The sequence below is a fragment of the Bubalus kerabau genome, chromosome 4 (genome assembly GCF_029407905.1).
Source record: "Bubalus kerabau isolate K-KA32 ecotype Philippines breed swamp buffalo chromosome 4, PCC_UOA_SB_1v2, whole genome shotgun sequence".
NCBI lineage: Eukaryota > Metazoa > Chordata > Mammalia > Artiodactyla > Bovidae > Bubalus > Bubalus kerabau.
This window is the reverse complement of record NC_073627.1, coordinates 21,345,246-21,355,471: the sequence shown is the minus strand read 5'-3', so window position 1 is coordinate 21,355,471 and position 10,226 is coordinate 21,345,246. Positions and strand designations below refer to the sequence as shown.

The 10,226-nt window shown below is 52.5% G+C and overlaps 1 protein-coding gene across 1 annotated transcript; it reads left to right on the top strand.

Annotated features, from left to right (window-relative positions):
* Positions 1-171: 171 nt before the first annotated feature.
* Positions 172-7,074, top strand: LOC129648950 (membrane primary amine oxidase). The gene is made up of 4 exons (XM_055575801.1): positions 172-1,895; positions 3,368-3,653; positions 4,158-4,287; positions 5,234-7,074. The coding sequence occupies exons 1-4, from the start codon at positions 296-298 to the stop codon at positions 5,507-5,509; spliced, it is 2,292 nt and encodes a 763-aa protein (XP_055431776.1). The 5' UTR covers positions 172-295; the 3' UTR covers positions 5,510-7,074.
* Positions 7,075-10,226: the final 3,152 nt, after the last annotated feature.

The following is a 10,226-nucleotide window of genomic DNA, read 5'->3' as shown; positions in this document are numbered from 1 at the left end:
CACCAGAGCTCCCTTGACCCAGAGAGCAGAATCTGAATTGGGAGTCTGGAAGACAAAGCCATGTAAGGGCTGTGGAAATCGCTGGGGCCCTGCCTTAGCCCCGCCCCAGCCGCCCCACCCCGCCTCCTGCCTTCCCATGCTCTCCCCACCTTCTGTTTCCTCTGCATCGGAATACTGAAAACCTCAGCCAGAGTCCAGGAACCGTCAATACAGGGGCCAAAAGAGACCCTCTTCTGCTGGCCTGAGAACACGTTTCCAGTTTGGTTCAATCCTCTGTCTCTGTAATCACGGGACCATGAACCAGAAGACCACCCTGGTGCTCCTTGCTCTGGCTGTCATCACCATCTTTGCCTTGGTGTGTGTCTTAATAGCTGGCAGGGGAGGAGATGGGGGTGAAGCCAGCCAACCTCACCACTGCCCCTCCGGAACCCCCAGTGTCCAGCCCTGGACACACCCTGGCCAGAGCCAGCTGTTTGCAGACCTGAGCCGAGAAGAGCTGATGGCTGTGATGAGCTTCCTGACCCAGAAGCTGGGGCCAGACCTGGTGGATGCAGCCCAGGCCCGACCCTCAGACAACTGTGTCTTCTCAGTAGAGCTGCAGCTGCCCCCCAAGGCTGCAGCCCTGGCCCACCTGGACAGGGGGAGCCCCCCACCTGCCCGGGAGGCACTGGCCATCGTCTTCTTTGGCGGACAACCCCAGCCCAATGTGACTGAGCTGGTGGTGGGGCCGCTGCCCCAGCCCTCCTACATGCGGGATGTGACCGTGGAGCGTCATGGGGGCCCCCTGCCCTATTACCGACGCCCTGTGCTTCTCCGAGAGTACCTGGACATAGACCAGATAATCTTCGACAGAGAGCTGCCCCAGGCTGCTGGTGTCCTCCACCACTGCTGCTCCTACAAACAAGGAGGAGGGAACCTGGTGACCATGACCACAGCGCCCCGAGGTTTGCAATCAGGTGACCGGGCCACCTGGTTTGGCCTCTACTACAACATCTCAGGGGCTGGATACTATCTGCACCCTGTGGGGTTGGAGCTGCTGGTAGATCACAAGGCTCTGGACCCTGCCCAGTGGACCATCCAGAAGGTGTTCTTTCAAGGCCGCTACTATGAGAGTCTGGCCCAGCTGGAGGAGCAGTTTGAGGCTGGCCAGGTGAATGTGGTGGTGATCCCAAACAATGGCACAGGTGGGTCCTGGTCCCTGAAGTCCCAGGTGCCCCCGGGTCCAACTCCACCTCTGCAGTTCCATCCTCAGGGCACCCGCTTCAGTGTCCAGGGCAGGCGAGTGACCTCCTCATTGTGGACTTTCTCCTTTGGCCTCGGAGCTTTCAGTGGTCCTAGGATCTTTGACATTCGATTCCAAGGAGAACGACTGGCTTATGAGATCAGCCTGCAAGAGGCCGTGGCTATTTATGGTGGGAATACCCCAGCAGCAATGTTCACTCGCTATATGGATGGCTGCTTTGGCATGGGCAAGTTCGCCACGCCCTTGACCCGAGGGGTGGACTGCCCCTATCTGGCCACCTATGTGGACTGGCACTTCCTTCTGGAGTCCCAAGCCCCCAGGACCCTACACGATGCCTTTTGTGTGTTTGAGCAGAACAAGGGCCTGCCCCTGAGGCGACACCACTCAGATTTTATTTCCCAGTATTTTGGGGGCGTTGTGGAGACAGTGCTGGTCTTCAGATCTGTGTCAACCTTGCTCAACTATGACTATGTGTGGGATATGGTCTTTCACCCCAATGGGGCCATAGAAGTCAAATTCCATGCCACGGGCTATATCAGCTCAGCGTTCTTCTTTGGTGCTGCCCAAAAATACGGAAACCAGGTTCGGGAGAACACACTGGGCACTGTCCACACCCACAGTGCCCACTACAAGGTGGATCTGGATGTGGGAGGTAAGACATGCTGGTAGAGGCATTGATTCTGTACAGGGGGTTGAGGAGTTCTCACTATTTGCTTTGGGTTTGATGGAGGTTTCCCAGGAAAGGAAGATGTGGGTATGCGGTTTTGGAGTTTCATGCTTTCTCTTAGCTGGATGGGAGAGAGTTGACTGTTGAATTTCCCTGTGATCTTAGCTCACTGGCTGGGTACAGAGATACCAGACTCCATCCACATGACCTCATCAGAAAATCTTGGGAAAAAGCTAAGCTTAGAGAAGAGACAGTATCCAGGCTAAGGGTCCTCTTTGCCCTCCTCCCTCCCTGGCACCTATACGGGCCCAACTTGAGTGAGGCAGACATGTGTTTTGCGGCTTATCTGTGTCTGCCTGCGGTGGTGGTGTTGGGGAAGATCTGGGTGCATTCTGCTGAGTCCCTGGCACATGTAGGCCAGCTCCGGATATCCCCAGGAGCACATTTCCTTGGCAGGTGGGCCCTTCTCCTTCTTGAGTTTTCATTTCTGGGCACAATACATTTAAATATGAAGGGTAGAGAGGATACTGTGGAATATTCCAAAAAGTTTCTGGAGTTGGTGGTCACAGAGAGCCAAGGTAATGGGATATTTAGGAGTCCATGACATTTCACTGTTGCTCCCCACATTGATTTCATCACCAGATTTTTCTTTCTGTTCTGCTGCTGAATATCTCCAACCCGTCGCCTGGCCTTCCTGTCGTCCCTGCTGGGCGCTAGGCCTCTCTTTGCTACTTCGACTCCAGGGTTCACCCTGTGCTCAGAGGGACCTATCGGCCCAGGACAGCCTGCTCCCTCACACACTTCCCAGTTTCCCCGTCACTAATGGATTCCCAACTGCAAAAGGACCAGCCAGGCCTGTCCTTTCAGAGGCCAGTTGCCATCTGCCTTCCAGATGCTTCCCTTTGCTGTTTTAGCTACACCCTCACCCTCTGTGTCCCTGGAAACACACACAATAGGTGACAATTGGGCTTCTTTGCTTTTGCTCCTCTTTTGCTCCAGCCTTGAATACCTTGCTATGCCATCTCAGATGGTGACATCCTTAAGGCCGAGCTGAAATGTGGACCAGAACTGCCTCTCTTCCTGCCTGTACCTGGGTTCCTCTAACTGTGAATGTTGAATGTGCTCCTCTCACACTGTAGGCTCATTAGGGCTTGGCTTTCCTCGGACTTCTGTGAGAACAGAAGTGTAAGGTTGCATTCATCAGAGTGTCCCCAGCACTGAGCACAGTTGTCTTCACTAATAAGTGTGAAACAAGGAAGGAGTGAAATGCTCGAAGAAATATTTCAGAGGTCACCAGCTTTGGCTGAAAGATGTGGAGATCCTGGGATGAGGGGAGGGAAGCAGGGGACACAGTGAGTCTGGTCTCTTTGGCCCCCACTCTGAAGCCAGATGCAGGCAGAGTCCATGGGGTGGGGCAGCTGCCTGACCAGCCTTTCCTCATCCTCTCACCCCTCCAGGACTGGAGAACTGGGTCTGGGCTGAGGACATGGCTTTTGTCCCCACAACGGTACCCTGGAGCCCTGAGCACCAGATACAGAGGCTGCAGGTGACCCGGCAGCAGCTGGAGACTGAGGAGCAGGCCGCCTTCCCCCTGGGAGGGGCCTCCCCTCGCTACCTGTACCTGGCCAGCCAGCAGAGCAACAAGTGGGGGCACCCTCGCGGCTATCGCATCCAGACGGTCAGCTTTGCTGGGAGGCCGCTGCCCCAGAACAGCTCCATGGAGAGAGCCATCAGCTGGGGGAGGTGGGTGGTGTGTACTGTTGGAGGCGGGTGGATGAGATGAGAAGCACATGCTGGGAGGGGCAATTGGGAACCCAATTCAAAATCTACACGAGGTGAGGTAAGAGCACAAAACATTTCCTGGTTATCAAAAGGCCTACAGTAGACACATGTTTCCCTTGGAAGGCTAAGGCCCAGGCAGATAAGTCTTTCCTGTTTTCCTGATGCTGTGAAATCCAAAGGGATCAACAGGAAAAGGACATGAAAAGATGTTGGGCTCAGGTCAAAAAGAAAAGAAACACAAAGAAAAAGATCAGCCAAGCACCGTATCTTTAAAAAAAAAAAATGTTGGCCAACCACTAGGTGGGATGTGGGATGTACAGGAAGCCGGCTGCACACTAGGGTGACATCATGGTGAGGGTGTGGATGAGCTGGGAAGCTGAGGTCCATGGGCTCGACTCCCTTCCATGATGATCAGGAAGCAGGACAGGGACGGTGACCATGGACCCCTGACCAGAACATCTCTAGGTACCAGCTGGCCGTGACCCAGAGGAAGGAGACAGAGCCCAGCAGCTCCAGCATCTTCAATCAGAATGACCCCTGGACTCCCACCGTGGACTTTACTGACTTCATCAACAATGAGACCATTGCTGGAAAGGTCAGCTGACTGTGGGAGAAGAGGGAGGGGTTGGGGGCACAGAGATCAGCCCCACCTTCCTTTGGCGGGGGGCCTGAAAGCCCGTGATCAGCTGAAGGGCTGAGCTGACTCCTGCTTCTGTGCTTTTGTGGATCTGCTCACTATTTGTGGGGGGAAACTTCCTAAGCTGGGAGTTCATCTGCAGACCCTGGCTGAGGCCCCAGCCTTTCCTCAAGAGGCAGCAGCTCTCTCAATCTCAGCTTGTGGATTGAGTCCTTTAAGGGCCCCAGGATTGAGAAGGGCTGGAATGACCAGGGAAGACCACATCTCTTATATCTAAAACTTCTCCATTTCTGTCTTCACCACTAAAGGATTAATTTCCAAATGCTGAACTTTTCTGCCACCCAAACCTGATCTACTCTCCTCCATTTTCCTTCCTTCAGTTACAGTTTGGGAACTCTCCCAGAGTCGGGGGAAGTGCTGAAGTAGCCAGTGGGTGTCATCATTTCTCTTGGGATGGGTCAGCTGATGGCGATGTGATGGGAAATGTCAGAGATGGCACCTGCAGGCTGGCACATTGGAGGCTGGTGTTGCTCCTAATATGAAGTTGATTCTTTATGCTTTGACTTCTGGATTACTATAAAAAAAGGTTTAAAGCCCTCTAGAGTGATGGTGATGCTGGGAGGGATTGGGGGCAAAAGGAGAAGGGAACGATAGAGAATGAGATGGCTGGATAGCATCACTGACTTGATGGACATGAGTTTGGGTAAACTTCGGGAGTTGGTGATGGACAGGGTGGCCTGGCATGCTGCGATTTATGGGGTCGCAAAGAGTCAGATACGACTGAGTGACTGAACTGAACTGAACTGAACTGAGAGTGATGGTGGACTCCCAAAGTGAATCCTGTGGGAGGCAGAGGTGTCCTTAGCAGCACCAGGCCTCATGACCCTCTTTCTTGCCCCACTAGGACTTGGTGGCCTGGGTGACAGCCGGTTTCCTGCACATTCCACATGCAGAGGACATTCCCAACACGGTGACAGTGGGGAACGGTGTGGGCTTCTTTCTGCGACCCTACAACTTCTTTGATGAGGACCCCTCCATCAATTCTGCTGACTCAATCCACTTCCACAAACACCAGGATGCTGGGTCCTGTGAGGTCAACTCCCTGGCTTGTCTGCCCAAGGCTCCTGCCTGTGCCCCTGATCTCCCTGCCTTCTCCCATGGGGGCTTCTTCACCAATTAGGTGTTCCCTGGGATGGGATATGTGACCGCGGCTCTAGGGTCTGGGAGTGTGAGGAGAAGGGCCAGGAACTGGGGAGCCTGTGCCCTCTTCTCCCTCCTCATGCCCTGGGGTCCTCTCTCTCCTCCATCGTCCTCCCTTGCTTACCACCTCGCTGGGATCATCCTGAAGCTATGCTGCCTGAATCAGGGGCTTCTCAGCTCTGTGCACCCCAACCTGCTGGGTTCCTGTCGCAGAGGAGAGGAACAGTCAGCTGAGAGGCTGGAGTCATGGTTACACGTTTCTAGAAGACTCCTCGGTTTGGTGTTTTTCATTTTCTTTTCTTTTGTCTTTGCTTTCTGCTTTCCCCAAATGGTTTTAGGCCATGCCAGGTCTCTCCTGAGACTCCTCAGTCCTCACTTGAGAGAAGAAGATGCGGGGTCTCTCTGGGGATGGTTGCCTAGAAGCCGTGGGCAGGGTTCCTGGCAGGCTTGTGAATCCAGGAGTCCAGCTGGAAGGGGCTCTTTGGCCCATGTTTCCTCTCATCCTGGTCCTCCTTCTCCCTCTTCCTTCTTGCCTCACCTTCTCCTGTTCTTATCTATTCTTATAACCTGGGATTTACCTCCCAGCCCTGAGGAGATGTTCCTCAGCTCTCACTTTGCAACTCGGGTCTCCTCTCCTGACTCTAGGCCTGTGGAAGTCTGAAAATGGAAGGGACATCTAGCTTGAGAGGACAGTCCCCGTCTGTCTCCCTGTGTCCGGGAGCCGCCCCTTTCCCCAGTCCTGGGGCAGGGTATTTCCCCACAGTTCTTTCTGCCCGTTTGTATAGGCCTGTCTTGCGTCCTCTTGCAGAGGATGGTCATGGAGACAGCAGCAGCTCTAGTTAGCACCTGAGGTGGTTTGTGGGTGCAGTGGTAATGAGTGGTCATTTTGTGCCAGGTGTGTGGTGTGACCAGGGTCCTCTGAACTTGGCAATAGCCAACATGAGAGACTGGGTGAGAGCCAAAGGTGAGAAGCAGAAAGACCAGTCACACCATGCCATGGGGCTAGGGGCGGACCAATCACGTGTGAGCATGCAAATGAGCCAGGGCCTCTGGGGGTGGAGCCTCCCCCACAGGCTGTCCCTACAGGATCCGGGGTCTCTCCACAAATGTCCCGAGATCGGACATAATAGAACTCTGCTTCCCTAGAACATTTGTTAAGTTCTACTATGGCTTGACAAAGAAATACTCCGCAGCTATAAAACTATATCTTTTTATAGAAATTACTCTTCTAAAGAGCAAGGCAATGCACAGAATTGTGTATGGGCACCTCCATTTGTGTTTCACCTCCGTTTGTGTTTTATGGGGGAGGATCATATAAATCCATATTTTCATATCTTATAGATGCATATTCAGAAGACACGGGTAACACTGGTTGCCTCTGTGAAGAGGAACAAGGAGGTAGGGACTTGGGAGGGAGGAGACTTGATACTACATATCCTTTTGTACATTTTGAATTTTGAACTATGTGACTGTATTACCTATTCATTTATTATTATTCAAATAATAAATGGGGCTAAATAAGTTCTGACTTCATTCTTTAAAGTAACTTGTCTTTTGGGAAGGGGTAGGGTGGGGGAGGGTACTCTGCCCAGGGACTCAATTTTTTCAAGTGTTTGAGACCCAGAGAAATGGGTGTGGCCTCTGTGCTTAGTCGCTCAATCATGGCCAGCTATTTGTGACCCCATGGCCTGTAGCCTACCAGGTTCCTCCATGGATGGACTTCTCGAGGTAAGAATACTGGAGTGTCTTGCCTTTTCTTTCTCCAGGGAATCTTCCTGACCTAGGGATAGAACCTGGGTCTCCTGCATTGCACAGAGGTGTGGCCTCTGGTGATCCCTCTGTCTCTTCTTGCCTGTATATCTCCAGGAAAAAATGTTAAATGTCAAGAAATCTCTTTTGCTGTCTCTTGCTCACTCTCCCTGTCTGCCTCACTTCAAAGAGGGGGAATGAGAGGCAATGGGGAGGGGTGACTTCCACCTGCTGGAAGCCCAGGCAGGGCTGGGCAGTGAGGGACAGGAAACAGATTTCACATGCTGTTCAGCTTCTGACCTGAGGGGGATCATATCCAGGGAGCACAGACGCTTCTGCTCCCTTCTATCCTGCTCCAAGCCCAGGTTCTCTTCTGAGTCAACAGTGGATGGAGGTGATCTGACCAGAAGCAAGCTTCCTAAGAACAGGGAGAAAGCCCTCAGTCAGGAGAGAGGGCCAGTGCTGGGTGGGTGAATTTATAACATCACCTGAAGTGAAAGTCAGAGTGACAGAGGAGAGAGACTGAGGGAATGAGGGGCTAAAGACTGAGACGGAGGAGAAAAATGGGTGCTGTAGCCTCTGTGGTTCTGATACTGCCTTGATGCCTCTTCTTTCTCTGACCTGCCATTGAACTTCTCCGTGACATGCTTATGTGTAGTCTCCACCTCCTCTTGGCTCCTTTTCTTATCAGTTGCACAATAGTCAGTGCTGGAGGCAAGAGGAAGAAAGAAATGCGGTGTCCACCCCTTCCCCAGCCTGGTTGAATAAGTCGCAAGTCATTGCCTTGACTCCCATGTCCAGACCAAGGCTGTGAGTGTTTGCAAGTGGAGTGTGCCTGTGAGTGTGTGGATGCCCGCTTACAGCTTTTTTTTAAAGTGTTGTTGTTGTTATTGTTGTTTTCTAATATTTTTCTTTCTTTCTTTCTTCGGCTGTGCTAGGTCTTAGTTGTGGCATGAAGGATCTTCAATCTTAGCTGTAGCATGTGGGATCTAGTTCCCCAACCAGGGATCCAACCAAGGGCCCCTGCACTGGGAGCAGGGGAATGTTACCCACTGGACCATCCGAGAAGTCCCAGAGCACTGCTATATTTAGGAACACTTACCACCTGGCAGGTTCAGTTACTGAATAAGGTAAAATCCCAGCCAAAAATCAGTAGTAGTTTGTGTGGTGATGAGATACTAATAATTGTGTAGAAGATCCTTGTATACTTTATACAATGCTTGGTGGGTTTAGAAAAAGGGGATACCCTTAACCAAATAAAAAAGGTGTATGAGGTCCTGCTGACAGCTTCTCTGATGAAACTCATCAGTGAGAATCGGCTACCCTTTCCAGTATTCTTGCCTGGAGAGTCCCAAGGACAGAGGAGCTTGGCAGACTACAGTCCATAGGGTCGCGAAGAGTCAGACACGACTGAATCAACATAGCACAGCACATATCAGTGAGAATGGGCTCGTTAATTCTACAGCCTGTTTCCTTGTTTTAAGGGGAAACCCACCCCTCCAGCTGCTCCCAAAAATGTTCTTTCTCATTTATCCAACCCTCTCCCTGAACTTTATATCTCTCCCTCTTGACTAGCTCTTGACTCACATCTCGTTAAGTCTCTGCCAGGACCCTGACTCTCCAGGACAGGGTCTTCCCTCAGCTTGTGCTTCTCAGATGCCTTCCTCCAAGGACAGCTCTCCTTTTCCCGCCTCCAGCTTCCCTTTCCCACCCAGTCCCTCCTTATCCCGCTCTTCCAAATGCTGATGCATAATCACAGTCTCTTCCAGCCGCCACTTTCTGGACTTCTGGGTGGCATTGGTCCTCTCTGATTAGTCCCTACTGAAAACTCTCGCCTGTCATGACCTCCTCCCATTCTGACCCCTCTTGGGGCATGCTGGCTGCTTCTCAGCCTCTTCTGCCGGCTCCTTTGCCTTTACCGTGCCCACCAACCTGCTCAGCCCCACACATAGGCGTCTTCTGGACTCTGGCCCTGCTCTCCTCTCTCCCCTCTGCAGAGTCCTCTCTGAGTGAATCAGGCTTCCTATCTTTGTGCATTAGTTGCTCAGTCGTGTCAAGTCTTTGCCACCCCATCTACTGTAGCCCGCCAGACTCCTCTGTCCATGGAATTCTCCAGGCAAGAATACTGGAGTGGGTGGTCATTTCTTTCTCTGGGGAATCTTCCCAACCCAGGGATCAAACCTAGTCTCCCATATCACAGGCAGGTTCTTTATCATCTAAGCAATGACTACATTTTGTTGTTTGACACAAATCTCTATTTCTAGCCTAGAGGCTGTTCTCTGGCCCTTGAAACATATAGACCCAATGGCCTTTTTTCTGGGCATCTATGCTGGGGCTTCCCACAGGCCTCACCTCAAGCTTGTTGGAATCCTCCTTCAACTTGCTGCTCTTCCTGTAGGTCCTTCTGGAGAAGGCCCCTCACCTCCCAAGTCACCCAATGGAGACCTGGCATCCTCGTGTCACCAAAGAGTCTGTATCCTTTCTCACGCACCCAGCCAATCAGACACCACGTCCTGCCAACACCCCCGGCCACATTGCTCAGATTCCTCACTTCTTCTCTGTCCTGGAGGTCACTGGCCTCATCTGACCCTTTGCCTCCTGTCGCTGTCCTCGCTTCTGTCTTTGACACACTCGGTGCTCTCTCAGCATAAAGCCACAGCTGTACCCCTGGGGTGCAGATCAGAGTACAGTGACCTGGGCATCCAGAGCGGTTCCACTGGCCTCATGGGGACTCTGGGACAGCAGGCAGGCTCAGGCAGCACGTTCTGGGGCCCAGCCTGGGGACTGGGGATGGCACCTGGCTCCCAGGGATCGAGTCACCTTTGGCACATTCACACAGGCTGCGGGCAAGTTTGTCCAAAGGGAAATAAGACTTACTAGAGGAAGCAGGATGTGTAGCTCCTTTCCCCTGAGTAACTGTCCAACAGAAACACCTTCAAACAGTTGTT